Here is a 21,614-nt window from a genome sequence, read left to right as displayed (position 1 = left end):
AAAACTATTACACCACAATAATTTGCATGATGTTTTCTAGAAGGATAAGTGCTGTAAAACTGACAGAAAAATGTGTGGGAAATGAAAAGCTCACTCTGCCTGCCACCCATCCTCTCCCCCCCCCCCCCCCCAAAAAAAAAAAATAAATAAAAAAAATAAAAAAAATCCCGCGTTAAGTCAAAATAAATACAATAAAACAAATTTTTTTCCCAACACTCCTGCATTGAGATGTTAGAATTTTCATAGTTATTTTGGCTAGATCTGCAAGCATATACACGTACCTTAACACAGAAGCATAGTGACAGTGGCAAGGTACAAATAAACATCAAGAGAGAGACAAATGTCAGCACATAATCACATATGCCTCGGTTTTCAGAACTACCACCTGAAAATACAACATTCAAATAAAATTAATTAACAAGTTTTCAACCGTAAACTACCTTTACTAGTCCTTCCTGTCTGTATAAGAATGTTTGGATTATTCTATTCTAACCTGCTAGTCCTAAATATGCTGTTAGTCACACAGTTATGCTAGAACTACTTGAACTAACTAGAAGATTACCATTGTCACCAACAGCTCCATCTGAAACAGAGAAGATGTCAATGTATTAGTCAAAGAACAATGTCTGGTGATAATAAATAACCTGCATTCAAGGATGCAGTCACTAGTGACTTGCTACATTAGCATTAGTGACAGAACTTTTGTCACTGCAGGCTCATTGTTTATTAATTTATTTATAGGTGACAGAACTTGTAGCACTGTAAGTATTTTAGATAAACACGCAATCATTACAACTGCAAAACATAGGTGGCCACACGAATATTGAATATAAAGGCCATTTTCAGTTAGCTAAGAACATCATTCTTCTTGTCTTTACTATGATTCTCTATGACATGTTTTCTGAACGGCTTTGGCCGTAGTTCTTGTTTTGTCGGACATAAGGAAAAAAACGAGAAATAATAACAATAGTAATAATAAATTAAAATCGAAATATTTAACCCTCCCTTGAAATTAGGCTTCTCACGTTACCGTGATAGCACAATAATATATTAACAAACTGATAGGTGCGCAATTTGTTAAATCCTTGTTTAAGTGATCAATCTCGAGAACTTTTTTGTTTCAGAACTACATCATTCCTAAAAAAAAATGTACATTTATGTTTCCTTGACAGCACTAAAATAAGGAACCAGCGAAAATTGATTGACGTTCAGCTCGATTAATTTTTGGAAACCAAGGCAAAGAATATATTATGGAGGCAATAATGATCACAGTTATTAAATGCTCTCAGGTTGAAAATAAGTGGCTTCCATTAGTAATTATGTGTTGGCTTCGTCATTCTCGCCAGAAGTATAGCAATGGAAAACATGATTTACTATAATTTGCATTTTAACGCCAAACGAAAAAGCATACGAAAATGTACATTATTACACCTCACACGCTTCAAAATGTCTCTCTTTTGTTTGTCTGCGATGTATTAATTGTACAACGGCACTTTGAGCGAAAATTCCCAAAATTTCGTGAAATACATTTCTAAAATTATTGTTTTGTGGAATATCTTCAAAATAATATGAATATAACTTAAATTATACAAAGCTTTATGTGTAATACAACGCGATCAGGTTGAACGTATGTAAAATAATAATTCACCAACCAGCTTTTGACAGATGCTAAAGATGTTCGTAGATGTTTGATCTATTGTCAGGCAAATAAAAATTTTCTCCAGTCAAAATAAACGTTTTATTGCAAGATAGCGGGATAAAAGAATACTATCACAAAGGAAAATGTTTTGACCAAAAAAAGAAGAAATCCAATTCGTAAAACTTTCGAATGGTGATCGGGAATTCGTCAAATTCGAGACATCAGAACATTATAATGTACTCAGCCTCAAGAAAGATTATTGCTTGAAATCAATAGCTTACAATGCAGGTCTTCTTGCTAGCGTGCATTTAGTGCGATTAAATTACAAACGATAAAAACGTATTTCGTTTAACTATTGACTTACTTGGTTCTTGAATTGCGTTTTCCTTGCGATTTAGTTCCATAAGGATCCTTCAACCCTTCCCGCTAAACTGGAACACAATATTGTCATGTGATGTAGCAAGCAGGTGTTTCTACACTCTACTGTAAAGGCTGCATAATTTTCACCGGCCGACCATAAATTACACTTTTACAAATATGTCAATTCATATCACGTGAGGCGTTTTATACGCCGATAGCTAAGCGTCATTAACAACGATAATTACATCCTCAGATCTATGTAAACATTCACCTGCTGGCTTCACGGGAGAGATTCAAGGTGAATGAATAATTTACGCCTTTCTGGAAAGTACTGTGTTGCGTGAACATGTCAGTCATAAACATGATAAAGCTAACCCGACAGAAAATGTCCGTAAGGGCATAAATAATTTTGGCCAGTCTATATGAATTCAAAATACTTGGCACGTAGAAAGAGATTGAAAAGCTCAAGATGGTCACTTGTCGACACTCGTTCAGGGCGCAGAAAAGAATCTCGTATGTAACAACTCTCCAGGTTCGATTCGAAATTTGAATGATATGATCAGACATACAACAACACCTATCCGATCATGCATGCCGCTGAATGTTCGCTGCACGCCTTCTAATTTCTGTGAATGTCGTAAGTTGGTGTAACTTTCCAATGGCATTTTACGAACTTTTATACATATATGTGCCGATGCAGCGAAATCTCAAGAAAAAGTTTGCTCTCTAGGATTTCAGCTTCCCACTTGCTAAGCTTCAACGCGTTCAGAACGCTGGGACCGGAGCTCGCCCAAAATTTTGTCGGGTAACACTTCCATCGAGTCACCTGTTAAGTCGCATTCATGTTAATTTTGTTTCGAACTTTTCAAGTGTGTCACCGGATTAGCAAGAGGGTTAAGTTTTGTATGGAGGTCGAAATGGTTGATCTCAATAGCACATGACCAAAGTTGTATTATCGCAGACGCCATCACAGATCGGACAAATCCCTCAAATACGCTCGCGCCGCATGGAGCAATCCGCTCGGTAAACTAACGGATCTCTTGGACGGCTTACCAGTACGTCGTAGTGTATTTCAGTAGTTATTCTATTTAGTTTCCAGCCATTATAAGCCCTTTTTCATTTGTAAATGCTCTTTTAAAATACTCTTTAACAGTCAATTTATCAGGTTTTAAGCCATGCTTTGCGAAACAGAAATCCTCATGACGATGCTGATGATGACAATGGTGATTAGTTTTCACGTACGAGATTGTTCTCATTTATTCATCTGCATTTGCTTCACGAGCTGAAGGATAAAACAATTTTCTACGGGCTTCATTATTACCGCAACAGCCATTGTTTGGAGCCCCTTGAAGTATGCAGTACGGGCCAAAAGGAAGAACTTTGGTCCCAACCTGTTTCTGTCCGCATACAAAATTTGCAAGGAGGCAAAAAAGGAAACTGAAAACGAAGCATTTTTTGAGTTTTCGGCCATTGAACCCTTCTAAAGTAAGCCTTCGGGAATAATTTAGGAAAGTCATTCCTGTAAGGGAATTTCTCGCAGTTATCAAGCCTTACCTTTCGGCCATTACACCATTTCTCAACTGAGGCTTGGGGAATAACTTGAAAAAGTTTGTCTTGTAAGAGAATTTTTCGCATTTGGAAAAGATTAGTGTTGGTACTGCCGCTGAAAAAGAAGTCGCCTGCACAAATTCGGCGTTTATAGTTTCCTGAACTTTTAGGTACAACCTTAGTTGAAAATTAATTAAACGACGTTATTCAGGTGTTTTTTCACGTCCAGGGGGTTTCTTCTGCAAAACCGTGAAAAGGCCACAATTTCAAGAATTCTGTGTTTCCCCAATCACGAGACAAAGAAAGACGCGAGATTTAGCGACGCTAAATCAAACACTGGAAGTGAGTCAGAACCATGAGATCTCCGGTCGGAATATCTGTGAAACTACTGAGCCTACTAGACTGCGAGCGGGCTTTAATTAATACTTTTTGTTTAAAGATATTAGACAGTGGGGTACGCGATGCGAGAATTAAGAATTGCGCTACTTCTGAGTGGCAGCAGCAAGTCTTTGATACTTGCACCGAGAACGCCATTTTTTGCTCCACCATCATGCGCCCGCCACTCTCTCAATACGGTTTTTAGCGGCCTCGGTCATGTCACTTGACATTCCATTTCCTTCCATGTTTCGAAAATTAGAAATCAATCGAGATGAAAGATTGTTTGGGCGGGGCTTGGATAAAATAGTACATCAATCAGCTGGAATGTTGACTGCAAACCATTGAAATCATCTAATGGTATTTAAACACACCCGTGAAAGATGGCCCTGAGAAATGAGCGTGTGAGGCTTGCGCGCAATAATACACTCTTTCAGGCTTCCGTCCTCGCGAGTTCGGGTTCTTGATGAATAGCCTGCATTTTGCGGAAGCGCTTATGTGTTGCGCTCCGCGCTCGATGTCTCGCACTTCGCGCCAGTCTAAATAAACGCCTGTTACGCAGGCTATTAGGTGAATGGTGTCCCCTTCTAAATTCTAAGTGTCCTTCCAAAGTGGCAGAGAGTTGTCTGATGGTAGGTGCTCCAAATCATCATGGAACAAGGTGTGGACAGGAAAAGGATCACCAAGTTTCTGTGAGTACACTTGGCATAACTAGATAAACTCCTCAACTCTGACATTTTCCATTACCAGCATTCATCATCAAGTCGATCTTAATCTGTTCTCAGTGAAAGCCTTCCACATTTGCCTGTCCAGCATGCAATACTTTAGTTCCACTGCAACCCATTTTCCCTACAAGTCATTTTATCCACGTAGCCCGGTTCTGGCTAGCCTGCGCCTTCTCGTTCTGCCATGCAGCGGTTCCCAGCCCTGTAGCAATGACCAGCAAACTTCAGACGCCTTTTGTTGATAACCTCTGGCACCTTACAAGTCACATTAAGTGCGTGACACAACAAGCGAGTGTAACACCCATCTAAGTTGTCCCCACGTGTCTTGGTGAGGGACCATGTCTCTGCGCCGTACAACAACTTACACTCTAACGGTTGCCTTGAAAGGTGTACTTTCAGCCCCGGGGGAAAGTTTTACACACGGAAGCTCCGCCCCGAGGTCCAAACCTCTTTTCTACACCATTTTTGACAGCAAAGGTTACTCCTTTCACATATCTACAGTAGAAACACTCCATCATCTGTTCGAGATATTTTAAAAGGCCCTTTTAAATACCTAAATGACAGTTTTCTGTACCCTTTTATATACCTCCATCCTGAAATAGGAATCCCTTTAGGCCAAAGCCTCCCCGTATAGTCCATTACAGGGAGTACCACCCCCCCCCCATTCCAGGATTTCAGCTCACTAGGTAGTTTAGACTTCCAGATGATAACAAGTTCCCGCATTGCATTCCAGGCACGTGCTTTCCTCACTTCCACGTCCTTGCCTGTAGTGGCTATCCAAAGGCCATTGTCAACATTAGTTAACAAGAGTGTGCAGTGTGCAGGTTGCTTTTGGTAAATGTATGACCAAGATGATATGTGTTCCTCCTTTCTAAGAGTCGTTTCGATCTGCCACCATTATGTCCTGGTATTGAGTTGGCCAGGAATTCAATAAAAATACTGGTCTTCTTGCCACTTCCCTCCCAACTCCCATCCCATAATGACCATACACCCCAAACCCTGCACAAATTGACTTCAGAAACAATGGAGATCTGTAAAATTTTATATTTTGGCAAAAACGAAAAATTCCTGGTTAACTTGGAGGGAATATATCTGTATGTAATTCCCCTGCTAGCAGAGCGTGTCTTTTTGGTACAAGTTTTTTTAGCATGTACGGAGTCCTTTGCATCTCTGGTACTTCACATAGTTGGCTTGTTTAGTGTCCCCAAAGAAACAGGCCTACTGTGTGAAATACCAGACACGCAAACAACTTCATGCATGCTAAAAAAATACTTCCCAGAAAGACATGCTCTGCTATCAGGGTAGTATGTAATGCATAACTTGCTTTTGATGTTCCCTTCCACCTGTTTCCACATGAATGGCTCGTGCAAAAAAGGGCATATATGGCAATTTACCAAGAAATTCTAAAAAGGCTCTAAAGGCCTACACTGGTGGTGTTCTAAGCTTTGACCTGTTTATTTATTTATTGCTTTGTCTCCTGAGTCTTTTTAAAGTGGTTCACATGCAGCGTTTTTGCGCTTGCTTTGTTCTGTCATAGTGAACTTCTTAGAAATTATATTGACTTCAGGAAAAGTGCAAATGTGATCAACATTTAACATATTTCCTAATGCAGGTAAAACTGGGCTTTCAAAATGCTTTTTAGATTTCTTAACCCACAGAGGTGACATACAGTATGCCATTTTTGAAGAACGGCTATTCTTGATCCAGTATCAAAGGCTTGCTTACTAAACTTAAAAATTTCAGAAGCCACTGAAATTATGGAACTAATTTCAAATAAAAATCAGTTTTGTGTGCGTACAGGAACATGTTAGCAAGAATTTTCACCTAAATTCCATGATTTCTAAACAACGGTATTTGCAGCACTCAGTTTTTATGATGCAGTAAATCAGCATTTGAAATGTTTTAATTTAAAACAATATTTTTTTTTAACATTTGCTCTAAGAAAAAAATAATTGCAAAATAAAAATGCCAAAATGCTGCATTTTGTTTGTGCCTTCATCAAATTTTGATGCCCTTTGTGGTAAAGCATATGATTTTTCACAGTTCAAGACACACAAAAAAGCAATTAATTTGTACAAGAGAAATCAAAAATGCCTTTGTCTTTCCTTTTCTTTCTTCTCAATGCCATGAAATTAAACTTTGTGTTTACAAGAGCTGTTTTGAAAAACATATTATGCAAATAGTGATTTCAAGATCCTGACATTTACATAAATCAATTACTTTTGTTAAAAGCAATAACGCCAGTGCCAAAACTAATGCTGTGCGCAATCTATTACAAACTGATGGACCACATGTCGAGCTCAGCTTTAATAGCAAACTAAAATCAATTACTTAGCATTTTATGCCATCTTGATGCCTCTATGTGTCTCTACCCGGAATGTTTTGAAGGGATCAGAAAATTCAACTTAATTACAAGCCTTGACAGTGGCCCCATGGGGAAAACTACCAATGGCAAATTAGCGCCATTTTAAATTTATGAAAAAAATAGAAATGATTCCTTCAATAATAATGGGTTTGCTATCTTTAATGCTTAAGGGGAAAAAAGTTGTTAAAGAAAACAAGAATTTGAAATATCCTATCCAAAGCATATTTTTTTCTTTCAATATGCAATGTTTAAGAGAGCTGGTGATTTGGGTCGCAGGAGCCTATGGTGATTTGGGAGCTTTTTTATTCGACGCTGTTAGCTTGTACAAATCAAGAAGAAGGAACAAAAATAAAACTACCTTTAAATTTGAACAGAAAGTATTCTCAACACAACTCCATATGTAAATAAGCTTACATGTTTCTCTACGTGCAAATACCTAAAGTAAATTTGAATCAAAATTTGTGAAGTATTGTTACTTGAATGTTTAGGAAGAAATAAAAGGAAAACATTCAGGTTATGGTTTAATACAGAATGGGTGGTGTTCACTCTGCATATGCTACCTTAAAAATTATTAATTCATTGTAATTCAGTGAAGTTTGAACGGGGCTTAAAAAAAAAAAAAAAAAAAAAAAAAAAAAAAACAAGACTATGCTTCATTGCCAATACATTTGACAGTGGAAAAAAGATTTATTTATTTTATACCGAGGGTCAAATGACAGCGAATGTCATTACTTGTAAACCTTGAAGCCTTTCTTTCAAGGTGCGTACATTATTGTAAATATTTAAATTGTCAAATAAGGAAGCATTCTTGTCTACACGATTTTGCGCCTGAATGTAAGCTTTCTAGCTAGCCAGAGGAACGATTACTATCTACCTGAAAATTAAGCAGTGAGCTCAAAGCCAGTAACACGTTCAGAATCATCGTAGACAAACTATTAAGATTCAATTTGCTTTTGACATGCTGTGTTTGACGTGCGAACAACTCACCTTCGTCTATAAGTTCTTTCTCGTCGCTTCTCGATGTTTCTCTGTAGCCTTCACCGACCGGATTAAGTTGCATAGCGGTCGAAGTAGCGTTAGCAGCCATCGACAAATACACCAATTTCAAACGTCCTCCTTTCAAGATGAAGACATTTTATCCCCTCCCGCCAAACACCATTCGAACGTAAATTCATACACTCGCGGAAAACTTCTGCGCAAGGTCTGGGCAAAAAAGGTGTGTGCGGGCTGAAGTGCGGGATCGCCCGAACAAGGCCCGCTACACCCACAAAGTAAGTATACTCCTTAAATCAGAATATGGCTCCAAAAATCTTTTGATTGTTTCTTTGAGTGGTAGCTTCATTATTCCACATTTTAATCTTCGAACTTTTTTCTCTTTTAATTGCCACTGGCTTGCTACACAGGAAAACAACTCTCACCGACACGGGTCGAACGGGCTCCTCCCGCGAGCGGTTGCTAGGAAGGTTTGTGACGTCACGGATAAGCAAAAGGCAAGCTCAAAAATTACCACACGTTGTGTTTTGTTGATAGCGATAAGGGGTTAGCGATAATTTGTACCGTTTATCTCGTCAACTGGCGTTAAAAGATGCAGTTGGGAAGGAGCACAGTGCTCATTTCAAACTTCTTCACACACGCAAGTTAACAAACGTTTCTGTTGCTTTCGACGGCGATGAAAAGTGAAAGTTCATGCGGGGCTTTATGCCAACATCCAGAATGTTGGAGGGCGAACTTGCAGAAGGTAAAAGATGCTGTGAGGCTTAGAAATGGTATCCACAGTCACGAAACATTAGAGCAAAGAGAGTTTGAAACTTCGGCTGAAGCGAGCAGTCATGATGAAGATGGTAAGCCGGTGAGATCGCTATAAATTAATAATGTAGTAAGCTTAGTCTTATAAGCTTTCACGCTTTGTCGCAGATACAACGAAACTGTCTTTATAGCTTGTTGTAAGTTTCGCCACTTAGTTCATTGATTGGGGGCTTGGGGGATGAAAAACCGGGATGAAAAATTATGAAGTCATGTACAGGTGCACTTGTGCCTGGGATTGGGAATGCTCAAGTGAAGTCATTTTAATGTAGTCAATGCATCAGCCAGGCCAACTCCAAGAATGCCTTCTCCCCCCGGGCATTTGCATTTTATGAAAATAAACTGGCAAATGCCCCATGGCTGGGACAAACATTAAGCTGGGCAAATGCCCCATGATGCAGGTGAAAATGATGCATGCCAAACTCAGTCTCGGATAAGTTCTATTTCTCAGTATAAAACTAATTTGTGGCAGTGACCATTCATTCTGTGGATCAACCATCTTATTTATGTCCTTGTCAGACATAGTTAATCAAGAATTTATGCAGGCAAAGCAATTATGAAACACTCAACCTCCTATAGAGGTTCGGATTTATGGAAGGCCATGATCGCTACAGTCGGATCACTAGGAGATATCATGATTAAGACATTGGACGAAAACTCTGTAACTTAAGGTGGCTTACTACAGTTTTTCTGAGACTCAGTGGCGCGCGCTATGATAGCCTGCCACACGTCAGTATTTGTCGCGCGTGCAAAAATGACGCAAGTAACCTCAAGAAGTAACAAAAACCACTTCAGCACTTGAAAGGCGTCAAATCTCTTTGGTGTATGTAGCGATAGTTTCAAAACTCCGTTCAAACATGTAATCAAGCCTAGGGCCAAAAAAATATGGCAAAAAAGTTTGATAAACATTCGGTAAAAGAGCTCTAATTTACTGTACCTTTCTCGCACGTGATACATAGCGTTACATGAGCGCGCGCTTAAATAAAGGACATGCGCAATTCAATTCTCGTCCGAGGTTGTAAAAACCTGTCTTTGATCGAGGATTGCTCGAAAACTTACCGTACAACTTATGATGAAATTTTCACGGTTGATTTGCTCGGGTGAATCACGTTTGGAGCCAAAATTTTTGAAAAATCTGTAAGACAGATTTTGAGCTATTTTTGATTTCACATTCTCTTAGTTTGCACAAAAACTGCCTTACAGATTTTTATTTTACTTTGCAGGAATGTTAAATCAGACCCAATTTCTTATTCCTGAAATTTTCAGGTGGGGTCATACGCGTAGAATTTGAGAAAAACGTGACTTAACCTACTAGTGCCCAGTCTCTCATTGGGTACTCGGTCGCTCATTTTGGCCATTTGTTGACGTTTAATTGTTCAAATTTCACATAGAATTGTAAAAGCCTTAAGCAAACAGTAAATAGTGAAGGCAAAAACAGCTTGGAACCTTTCTTAAAAGAGTTAAAAGTTGTGCCCTTATACTCCATTAAAACTGTAGTTAAAGCCACCTTAAATGCATTCAATGATTTTAATTTTCGCTACAATATCAGCTCACCGCTGATTTGAAACATACATGTAGAGACTTTGTTTGCAACATTACTGATCTATCTAAGCATAATTAAATACCATGGGGTGGGGGTGGGGGATTACATCCTCACAAGGCTAAAATGCGGGTATCTGCCGCTCGATTTTGCAATTCCTTATCTATAACAGGGTATCCATATTTGAGGCATTTTACTATTGCAGATCTAATGGGACTTTCAAAAATATCAAAAATATACTTATTGTAATAAAGGAAATACAGTATGTTTGTTACACTTTTTATGTATTTCAGGCTCTCTTCCAACTCTGAAGGTTGTCAACATGTTTGGAGAGACAGACCTAAGAGCCAATAGTGCACCTTACAACAGGTCAGCTGCACAGTCAAACAGATTTCACAAGAGATCAACGTCATTACCATCATTATCACCAGATCCCAGGTATGAAAACAACGAGGCAATAATTTATGATCGTACATAATTGTAAAGGGGTCTACTATAATGTTCAGTAAATTGACTCCCTGTCATTGTACATGATTGATAAAGGGCGGTTTGCACAGTGAAAAAAAATACAATTTACCATCACATTAATCATTTACATGAATGCTGTCATTATCACCAGTTCCCATGTGTGAAAGTTGTAAGTCAAGAACACATAATAATATTATTGTACACTGTAGATCATGCACATGTACATGTATTTATGCTGTTAAGTTCAGAATTAGAGTAAACTGAGCTCTATTACAGTATGGGGCGGTAGAGCTGTACAGCTTCACAAGTGGTGTTTTCCTCTACAGCCAAACCAATTTTTTGTGGTCTAATTGTTGCATTTCAAGTGCAAGGCAAAGATTACATATGAAGCTGTTGTGGTATAATTTTTTTAGTTTAATTATCTTCAAACCAATTTAATGTTTACTTTCCTTTGTGCAGCATTCGTTACCATACTCTATCTGAGACAAAGGGAAATAAAACGTAAACTGGTTTGAAAATTTCTAAATAAAAAAAAATGAACCACAACAAAGCCGCCTCTACATAGGCAACCTGAAAGCTAAAAAAATACTGAAAAAGCTACTGTAAATAAATTAAAGAAAAAGTTTAAGTTTCCTGTGCAAGAGTCAGGCTAACTGCCACAATGTTTTCAATAAAATTATATTACCTGTACTTGTACAAACAAAAAAAAAAAACCCATATTTAGAGATCAACATCAATGTGATCGTCATTATTTATAATGTGGTCCCATGAAAGCCATGAAAGTTCACAAAGTCCACCTCCAGATGTGCACAGAGCACAAGGGAGGTTTCAGATTATGTTTCTTAATTTTTTTTCGGCCAGATCATCACATTCCCTTCTCTAACATCATTGAGCTCTTTAACCCTTTAAGCCCTAACAGTGATCAGCATCAAATTTCTTCTTGTAATATCAATTCTTATTCAACCCCTGAGGTCACGAGAATTAAAGGATTGATGATCACCCAAGGGGAATTTTCTTGTTATTTTAATAACTTCTCCTCAGTACATTTAGAAGTAAAGTACATGTATGGGGACATTAGATAGGAGAATTTGGTCTTTGATATTAGGAGTTAAAGGGTTAATTAATAATAGTCATTTTAAACATTATGTTTCCTCACCAGTCCGCAGTTGTCCTCGACCTCATGCACTCCAACTGCCCGTGCCCCTCGCCCATCCCCTGTGTCACCAACAATGTTAACAGATTACCAGAAACGAATGCTATGGAAAAAGAACATGCAGACTTCTCCTGAACCTGCTGCTGTTCACTCAGGGAAACGACATGCATCTGTAGTGGGTGTCCATGAGCTATATGAGAATGATGAGTTGTTACGGGATTGGAAGGATGTATATATTACTTCAGCATACCTTATCTGGTGCCAAACCAACAGGGTGAGACAAACATATATGAACTTACAATAACAAATTATGTTAGTTTGTGAAGTTGAATAACATAGACTGCAGTTGACGAAGGAATTAGATAAAGTTTTGTTCTAAAAATGTATTTTGAATATTAAATTTAATACTGGTAATAAACATTTTAATTATTAAACAATAATTATTAATTAATTTGAACTAAGTTGATTCCTCCAGAATTGATTTGATACCTCAGAGTTGCTAATTTAAAATTATGCATCAGCTTGAGACATACATAACTTTATTATTAGTAAAATGACCTAATAAAAATTAATGATCTAACTTACCACAAGTCTTCAGTAGCTGATTGGAGCATGATCTCCAACAGTATAAAGAAGGTCCAAAGTTTGTGACATACTGAACATTAGTATATTTTGAATTTTTGTGAAGAATGATGTTAAGAACAAATTATTTCTTTCTCATCTGGCTTGTATTAAAATGTTGTGTAGTTTGAGAAAATGTTCAATATGTCTCCTTCATGGAGAGGATTTTCCATAAGCCCTTAATTCTTACCCCTCTGGGAATTCCAATTTATTTAGCTTCATACTTTTCTTTAATTTTCCAATCCCTTCTGTGGTGGGGGGGGGGGGGGGGGGGACGGAGGACACATGTTGGGTTTTGTATGGATTTTTTGCCTTAGTTAGCACTGCAGGGCCCCTAAATCTACCAAAACGATTCTGTACTGGTATACACCTGAAGGACCGTGTCAGGCAACCAGCTAGGTTCAACATTTTCAGTTGTCAAGTTCTTATTAATAGGAGGATCAACTCTAATTAGATTGATCTTCCCTCACAGAAAATAAAATTTTGCAGCTAAATATTTTAAATGCTGCTTAACTCTGTTGAGCATCAGTATATTCATTGTTCACTGGATATTGTATTTGAATTTGCAGAGAAAACAGCGGAAAGCAAAGAGCACTGGGTAAGCTTATAAAAATTATTAATGACAGTTTGAATTTGAGTGCAGGCACACATGTAGTGACAAGAAACTGTTTGGCCTCAATGCAAGACAGAAATTGTTTCATCTGACTCTGTCATGAAGAATTTTTGTGGATAGTTTATAATTATTGAAAAAGTTGATTAATGCTGGATTTTTCTTGTGTTTAGATGTATCAGAAAAGACCCTCGGAGAATAGCCTTTAAAGACGTCACAGAAGACATGATTCCTGCTGCGATGGAAAAAATAAAGCCTGTAAGAAACAGTACTAATTCTTATAATATTCAATTGAAATTTGTATGAATTTATAACTTGCAAATTTAAATGAATCTTTTAGTCATGGTGTTGCCTTTTAATCTATATATTTTTTGGCAGACCTTAAAAAAGAGTTTTGTTATGCCCAAAGCAATAACTTTGCACAGCTAATTAGTTCAATTTGGACAATCATATTATAAATACATAGAGTCAAAAAAGGTTAGTTTTGGTTAGTTTTGACACCTATACTACATGTACTTCAAAAATGTGTTGAAACTTCTGACTTGAATTTTAATGCAGTCATTTGAACCCCCTAGAAACGTGCAGAACCACGCAGATCTCCAACTGTGGGTCTCCCTTACAGTCCAAGTAGAGCCAGCTCATATCGACGAGTGCCTGTCCAACACCTGGACCTTGCTAATTATGGGTATGGATCTACATTTTACAGAATATTATACTTCATGTCCACAGAGGGTTTACATTTCATCAAACTACTTTGAATATGCCAGCTTGTGTACATATTTGGTTGGGAGGGGGCAAACTAAGTTGCAGGAAAGCTTTAATATACAACATTACTGTAGCATGCGAATAATGCTATTAGGGCTTTACAATATTAATGTGGCCTTTATCCCCCAGTGCCCACCCACCCCACATGCCATCCCTTTGGGTAAAGGTTGTGGGACTCAACAACCCTTGTGAACTTATACACATACATGTAAGCCACAAAAAATATTGCTACTATCTTTGCAAAGTTTCAAGAGAAATGTCACAAAATTTTAGTAATTGCACTAACACTTACTTATATTTTAGATCATTTGTGTAACAGTTATATTTATTAATTCCATTTTATACTGCAAGTATTACTGAGTAAAGTATTATCTGAATTGTAACTATTACCAAAGTCTAGAAGTCCAGAAATTTAAAGTTTGAATAATTGTTGTATTTATTGTATCAGATGGTGACAAATTTTGTTGCTCATTAACCTCATGGTCAGCCAGTGTTTTGACACCTGTGACATATTGCATATCTTTCCCCAGGCTTGAAGATTTTGGTGACTTTCCTAAATCAGTAATAGCTGGAATCCTTCAACATCTCAAACCAAGGTATGGTCCATTCTTTATATCTTAAAGAGTGAATCATTCTGCACCAAATTTCATTTTATAGTACTAATAGTGCTCCTCAGCCTGCATTACTAATTTGTGTACTAAATTTATGTTTGTCTATGAATCTACTCTATCAAATATATCAAATGTAAGCTGGCCGGTCTTTCAAGGGTTCCACAGTTGAACTCTTTTGTACTAATTCTTCGATCTGGACAAAGACAAATGTAATGACAGAACTGATGGGTTAATGTATCGACTTAATGCTCAGGGCAATCAAAACAAACTGCGCTGCAGAAAAAATCCCACTGTTAATTATACATGGTTGGCTATATTTCTTTCATTTTACCAGTGGGTGTGGCCTATCCCTTTCAAGTATTCAATCTTAACCCTGCTTCTTTAACAATTATTTTGTTTTCTTTTCAACTTTCAGCAAGGAGCCAGTTGATAGTGAATTGCCTTTTGGTTTAGAGGCTCATCCTAAACAACAATCCAGTCCAAGAGGAGGAGAGACTGGTGCTAAATCAGTGAGATCTGATCTAAATAAACAAATTAAACTTGTGGCAGATGCACCAGAGAAGAGCCTGGAACAAACTATAAATGATGAAAACTCACGCATGCTTCTGGACATTGACATCAACTCCCACTTCACCCCTCCTGTGGAGGAACAACTCACTGATGACGAGGGAGGGGAGGGGAAGATAGGTACCTTCAAACAAGGGACAAAATCAGAACCAAACATCATCAAAGAAGTGACTGAAAAATTAGCAGCAAGGCAGGGTCGCGCTTTGTTGCCGCTTCCTTCGATTGGTGTACCCACGCAGCGTGAATCAAAGGATAAAGTGCATCATTGCATGAGCTCAATCCCTCGCAACTTGGATTTAGGCGTAGCCATGGAGCCTGTTGAAGTAGTGTCAGTCACACCAACACCCACAGGGACCCCAGCTGAGGAGGTACCAGGAGAGGGGTCCCAGCTGTGTCTTGATCACAGTTCTCTGGATGTGGCTTTGGCTGCAAGTGAACTTGTTTCTCCAAATGATGATCAAATGAATGGGTATTGGCCAGGTATAGGTCACGTGACCTCTGCACTTAGGTAAGCTCAGCATGTGGTGATTGGTTCAAAGCCCTTACTTACAACTCGTTTCTCATTTGTTCCATTAAGTTTCGTCATCCTAAAAGGGCGTGTGTGTGATAGTTCCGTTTATCGTCGTTGTAGTTTCAAATTACCTAGGGTGATTGGTCGAAGTAAAGAAATCGAAAACAAAAGAAAGGAGAGTAAGATTTTGAAACCAGGGGCGGAGTATAACTCAAGTGTCAATTTCCACGTGACCAAGGTGACCAAGATACTGATTACAAAACTATAGATGCTGCCGTCCGAGCTTGTAAGACATCTGCATTCTTAACTAAATACTATTTAGTTACCAAAGCAATAAAATTTGACGTTTGTGAGTAGATCTCCAAACTAGCGCCAAACGTTTCGCTTCGTTTGCAATAAAAACCACTGAATGATTATGGGCAAAGCGAAGCGCAAAGCAGCTGATAAAACATTAGAGCAACGTTTCCTAACTGAATTCAAGGCCACATGCAAAAACTCTGGTGAATCTGAGCCAGAATAAAGCCGCCGTTACACGTTGAAGCTTTTAGCTGAAACTTGTATGCAACGGCGCTGCGAAACAAGTTTCAGCAGGCGTTGCACCGTGTAACATGGTCGGTTTCGTGAAACGTTTTCGAACTTCCGTTGTGAGACAAGTTTTACGAAAAGTAGAACCGCTTTCTACTTCTGCAACGGCTTGCAACGGTCGCAGCGGTGAAAAAACAAGAGTTTCACCGTGTAACACCACTTCGTGAAACTGGTCTCGTTCGCCGTTGCACACAAGTTTCAGCTAAAACGTGTGACGGCGGCTTAACAAAAAGCAATCTGAAAAGTCATTTAGATTGGTTATGCTCTCAGCCCTTCAATTAATCCAACCTTTCACTGTTTCTTAAATGTTTTGTCTTCCTGTAGATACTCTCCAACTCCAGTGCGAGCCCCAGCTCCAACACCAATCAGCCCTGAGAGATACGGACAATACACGCGCACACCACACGCCAGAGAACACAGCACCTCCCTTACAGCTCGACACATGAGGCGCTGGGAAACCCTCAGTAGCGTGTACGATCAAGATGAACCTCCCCTCTCCCGGGAGGCTCTTGGAAGCCCTGAGGGGGAAGGGGACGAGCTACCAGTGGAACCAGTGTTTATAACGGAAGATGTTTTGAATCGTGATCCGAATCTGACACCGTTATCAAACAGGAAAGACATGGAAGAGTGGCCCCAGGAGAAAATGATTATTAATATCATCGAGAACGGAGATGAAATGTCGCGTTCAGGTCGAAGCCCGAGTCCTGGGAGTAAAACGTACATCCCACATGATATACTGGCTGAATTTCACGGGGATCTCTATGGAAGAAAAGTAATGCACATCGCAGGTCAGAAAATGACGGGGTCACCGAATATTGGCAAAGAATTTCAAGGAATAACAGACACACCAGCTTATATCGCTCCTGCTTGGAGGCCACCCCGCTCAAGAACTCCAATTCAGTTCTCAGAGACACCATCTCGGAGAGCACCAAAACCCCTCAGACAGCCACCGGCGAAAAGCGTACCAAGGTCATTAACAGTTCAATCGTTAACAAGGCGGGCCCTACAAAGGCCCAAGAGTACCCCTCCCCGTATAAGCTCCCCCAGGGATTCAAGAGATTTACCCGTACAACAAGTCTTGTCTGATTCATCGCTCGTTAATTCAACACGAGCCAACGTGGAAACTTATCCAGCGGCTATGCATGCATCTTCGCCCTCGGTGGACACATGTGGGGCCATCCCCCCTCCCCCCTCTCCTGAGGCTCAGATGTTCAGCACCGTAGTTCCCAGTGCCCCTAGGCTTGATCCCGTGAGTGAGGCTGAAGAGAAGAGTAGTTTAGCGTCAGCCAGTGTTACTGATGGGACGAGCGAGTTGGAAGGGTACGACAACGCTGTTCCTAACCTCTCTGAAGTCGAGGAAGAGGAAGAAGAAGCTGACTCGAACCTGAAACCAGAAAAAGTCTACCTTGAAAGCAAGACCGGAGAAAACGTTGTTGAAGGGACAGAAAATTCAACAGAAAATACGGTGACTGAACAAAAGAAAGAGGACGAAGATCCCCAGACCTTAAACTCACAACCAGCTGGTGAAGATTCTCTCTCTGTCAAAGACAAAAATGCCCCACCTGTGGACACTATTTTAAGTGATCAAATGCAGACTCCTACACAGGAAGCCGAGAGTATTATAGGCGCTAAAGAACTTGGAAACCAGGGGGAAGAGGCTGATGAGAAACAAGACGAGATTTCAACCGAAATTAACACAACAGCGGATGAATCACGTGACAAAGAGCAACACGAGGAGGTGGCCACGGTTCCTCCCCACCCCCCTGGGTCACCAGACATTACCAACACTCCTGACTTCACGGAGGGATTGGACATGAATCTCGATTTGGAGGCCGAGTTGCGCGCGGCCATGGAGGGACTGGACGATTTAGATGACAACGAGGCTGGTGAAAAGCGAGCTTCTCCTGAATTGGAGGCCTGGTAGCTAATTAAACGCCTCGCTTTCAAGTCGTCGAACATTTCATCACTTTTGTTTACAATTGTAAAATATGTTATTTAAGAAATAAGCGTGCATAGAAAAATGATTGAACTATATTAAAATTTTATGTCCTGTTTACTATTTGCGTTGGTTTATTGTGAAAGTAATCTCCCGCTGTCAGCTTGTGTTCCAATCTTGCCCCAAACGGAAAAGCTGCCAAGGCGTGCCAATTAGCATCCATCTCGAGGATTAGAAAAACAAACTTACCCGAGTTAAATTAGAGCTAAATACTGCCCGATTCAAATTATTGCCACATTGTCGAGCATATTGTATTTGGCTTAGTTACCGTCATTTGAGTTGAAAAATAAGTGCTTTTAAATAATTTATTTGCTTTGTGCGTCAATGAAGAACGGTTGTTTTGCCAGTCTATTCAAATATCAACTAATAGCTTTGTATTCATGAGGTTGGAGGTCTTTATGGAAAACAAAACGAAATCCACGGAGATTGAATTTATGCGTGATGGAATTTTTTTATCCAACAAAAGGTTTATTCAAAGGCAGATTAAAACAAAATAGAGGTTCTTCGGCGTACAATAATTACCGAACGAATAACGCCTTTGTAGCTGCAGCGCGTATTTTGTTCTGGGGTTTTTCTTTTGTAATATTGCTGCAAGCTGTATTCAAGCACAAATACGGAAAGGATAAGAGTGTTCGACTATATATCGATCCAATCCTGCTGGCGCTAAACAAACAACTTTTTCTTGTACTTGCAAACAAACTTCTTGCCGTGGGCTGAAAAGATGAACTCCTCAACTTCAGTGGAAGTTCCTTTCAAGTGCTCCGAATTAAACTTTCCTGAATCGGAAGAGGAAAGGAAAGCTTATCAACAATTTTGCCAGTGTTTTATCCCTCCGGAATCGTGGCATTCTGAGGTGGAAGTCGTCTTTAGCAAGTTGCTGTTGGTCATCTCGATTTTCGGCAACCTTCTTGTTATTTACGTCTTGCAACGAATGAAGCGAAACGGTGATCAAATGGGCGCTATGAAGCTCTTGGTTCAAAACCTCTCTGTTGCGGACATGTCTGTCTGCATCATGTACAACGTTGGCGAAGCTGTGGGGATTGATTCAAGTTACACCACTACCCCGGTGTGTAAACTCGCGGCGGGTTTGTTATGGACAACATTGTCAACCTCGTCATGCCTCATTTGTTGCGTTTCAGCTGAACGTTACCTCGCTGTTGTAAAACCATTTGATTTTGCAATTAATAGGCGCCAAACAGTCCTCATGGTCGTATTTTCGTGGTATTATTCTCTGATTTTCACCATCCCAGATTTTTACTTCATTACAAAGTATGAAGCTCCGTATTGCGGGAAAGGAATCATTCCATTTTGCACGTACGATTTTATACGAGGCACTGACATAACAGTTATCTTTCTCACGGCTTCCTCGGCAACATTTCTTGTTCCTATTGTTTTTATCATTGTTGTTAATGTAGCTGTTGTCCGCTCTTTGTTACGAAGTCAAGGATCTAAACTTTTCCGAAAGTTTCGGCCGACTGCGGACAGAAAACGCCGTGGAGTTGTGTTTATTGTTTTATTATTGACCGCCATATTTGTAGTGTGCTCCCTTCCCTTTGCTACTCATTTATTGTTAAATGCATTGAATATAGCGGTACCTAGAGATATTATTATAGTAGCTTACTATCTTATGCTTGTTAATAGCACCGCCAATGCTTTTGTGTATTCGTTTTTCAGCGCTGAATTTCGTAAAAACTGCAAGGACTTGTTTCTGCTGCCGTTTAAGTGCCTTAAGTAATTTTAAACGAAGCACACAGAAGTGGTTTTTATTCACGAAACTCTAACGCCCTGGCGAAAGTCTATGATTAATTCTCTTAGTTTCATCCGATAATTCCGTTTTAACTATTTAGCTCGTAGATTGCAGAGCCGGAATTTACTGAAGGTTTTTTGATTAAGATAAGGGCTTTACAGTATTAAAATATTAAAATTAATTTGCTTTGATCTTCAACGCAGCATCTGGTATATTTATTATTCTATTTTGCATAGAAAAAGTTTGCATAAGCCAGCCTTGTTATTTTCCATTTTCATTTTTTGTCTTCGTTGAAATTTTAAGCCAGATAAAGTTAAGAAATGAGCACGGCAATGTTTTTAAGAACATTTTTTATGCCAGTTCATTTTTTTGTTGGGAACAGTACGTATGTCAACAATTTACATTGTAGAGCCAGAAATTTAAGGGCGTTAATTTTGTTGTGACTTATTTTGCATGATTTTCTACTATCACGAAGAGAGAAACTAGAAAGTGTCTCATTTAATAAGGAGGAAGTTTAAACGATTCTGTTTTTCAAATTTGGCGAAATTTAATTTTATAACCTTAAGCCATCGACACACTCGGCGAATCGCCGCGATCGGCGTATAAAATCACCGATATCTGGCATGTCAGATATCGACGATTAAATTCGCCGGCATTCGCCAACTGTGCCCGTTCCCGCGATCTTGTACGGTCATTGCTGCGAATCGCCAATAAAGCCAACTCAGTAGGTTGGGCGATTATTTCACATGACTTTTCAAAACTGCCACATCGCCGCGATCGGCGAAAAAAAAAATCGCCAAGTGTGTCCGCATCAATCGGTGGCGAAAATCGCTTGCGATTTTCGCTGTCGATCAAATTCGCCGCGATCGGCGTATAAAATCGTCAGGTGTGTCGCTAGATTTACCCTTCCACTTTTATTTGGACAAATCCTCAGTACATCTACAGCTAATCTACATCTCAAGTCAAGTCAAGTCAATTTTAATTAATTCACACGAATATTACGAAAATGATTGTTTTCTAGGTCACACAAATTACAAAAGTGCCTTTTCAGCGATGTTCTCATTTCGTTCTTTTGTCCATTAAAAAGAAAAAGAATGTTTTGAAAAACATTGTTTATGAATAGTAACAGTTGTCAGGCGCGTAGGAGGGGGTGGGGAGGGGGTTCGAGGGGTTCGAACGAACCCCCTTTGAAGATCAATAATGGCGGAAGAAAAACTTTTAAATAAAGTTCCTGTGGTCGAAATACATCAACCAAAGAAAAATAGAGATATAAATCCGTTCTTTAGGCCTAATGTCTTATCCTCAGTAAAAATAAAAATTGTCAAGAATGCTTGGAGATTCAAAATTTTAACGACGTTTCATTTTTGCGGTCAAACCGCATCCGCCCGAAAAAGCCATAGAAAGTACCCTCTCCACAACTCTTTTCCTCCGAATTCCAGAGGTGGAAAATTATGATTCATCACGGACGAATCGTTGCTGATTCGTGTCAGGCTTCGTCTCTAAAAGCATGTGTTCCCGACGACTTTCCCAACCTGTACATGCTCCTGCTGAAATTGCTGCCACCCTTCCAGTCACCACTTGTGAACGTTCCATGACCACAATGAAGAGGTTGAACAACTACATGA

General features: G+C 39.3%; 3 protein-coding genes across 5 annotated transcripts in view; 2 read left to right on the top strand and 1 right to left on the bottom strand.

Moving 5' to 3' along the window:
• LOC146469707 (mechanosensory protein 2-like) overlaps positions 1 to 8,208 on the bottom strand; it is a 36,747-nt gene extending 28,539 nt beyond the window's left edge. Inside the window, exons 1-3 of one of the 3 annotated variants that reach the window (XM_085123013.1) lie at positions 2,004 to 2,758; positions 563 to 583; positions 282 to 385 (exon numbers count right to left, since the gene is read on the bottom strand). In XM_085123013.1, coding sequence (XP_084979139.1) covers positions 282 to 385; positions 563 to 583; positions 2,004 to 2,043 — 165 coding nt within the window. In that variant the 5' untranslated portion in view covers positions 2,044 to 2,758. Of the gene's footprint in view, positions 1 to 281; positions 386 to 562; positions 584 to 2,003; positions 2,759 to 7,999 lie in introns of those variants that run through there. The other 2 variants (XM_085123012.1, XM_085123014.1) reach the window with 2 other exon arrangements.
• Positions 8,209 to 8,480: 272 nt separating this feature from the next.
• On the top strand, positions 8,481 to 18,303 carry LOC146469706 (uncharacterized). The gene is made up of 9 exons (XM_085123008.1): positions 8,481 to 8,853; positions 10,649 to 10,793; positions 11,983 to 12,250; positions 13,167 to 13,195; positions 13,381 to 13,465; positions 13,783 to 13,892; positions 14,503 to 14,568; positions 14,999 to 15,658; positions 16,571 to 18,303. Exons 1-9 carry the CDS (start codon positions 8,682 to 8,684, stop codon positions 18,168 to 18,170), a joined length of 3,135 nt encoding a protein of 1,044 aa, XP_084979134.1. The 5' UTR covers positions 8,481 to 8,681; the 3' UTR covers positions 18,171 to 18,303.
• Positions 18,304 to 18,438: 135 nt separating this feature from the next.
• On the top strand, positions 18,439 to 20,509 carry LOC146469705 (octopamine receptor beta-2R-like). Its single transcript, XM_085123011.1, has one exon. It carries the CDS (start codon positions 18,964 to 18,966, stop codon positions 19,975 to 19,977), a length of 1,014 nt encoding a protein of 337 aa, XP_084979137.1. The 5' UTR covers positions 18,439 to 18,963; the 3' UTR covers positions 19,978 to 20,509.
• Positions 20,510 to 21,614: the final 1,105 nt, after the last annotated feature.

Source organism: Pavona decussata, unplaced genomic scaffold (genome assembly GCF_977016875.1).
Source record: "Pavona decussata unplaced genomic scaffold, jaPavDecu1.1 SCAFFOLD_120, whole genome shotgun sequence".
In the NCBI taxonomy this organism is placed as follows: domain Eukaryota; kingdom Metazoa; phylum Cnidaria; class Anthozoa; order Scleractinia; family Agariciidae; genus Pavona; species Pavona decussata.
The sequence above is the reverse complement of the archived record's forward strand: the minus strand, read 5'-3'. Positions and strand labels throughout refer to the sequence as shown.

Excerpts from the sequence above, each read along its gene's own strand:
- LOC146469706 (XM_085123008.1), top strand. The coding sequence starts at position 8,682 with ATGAAAAGTGAAAGTTCATGCGGGGCTTTATGCCAACATCCAGAATGT. Across the intron at positions 12,251-13,166 it reads TCTGGTGCCAAACCAACAGG|AGAAAACAGCGGAAAGCAAA; the intron begins GTGAGACAAACA and ends TTGAATTTGCAG. Across the intron at positions 14,569-14,998 it reads CTTCAACATCTCAAACCAAG|CAAGGAGCCAGTTGATAGTG; the intron begins GTATGGTCCATT and ends TTCAACTTTCAG.
- LOC146469705 (XM_085123011.1), top strand. The coding sequence starts at position 18,964 with ATGAACTCCTCAACTTCAGTGGAAGTTCCTTTCAAGTGCTCCGAATTA.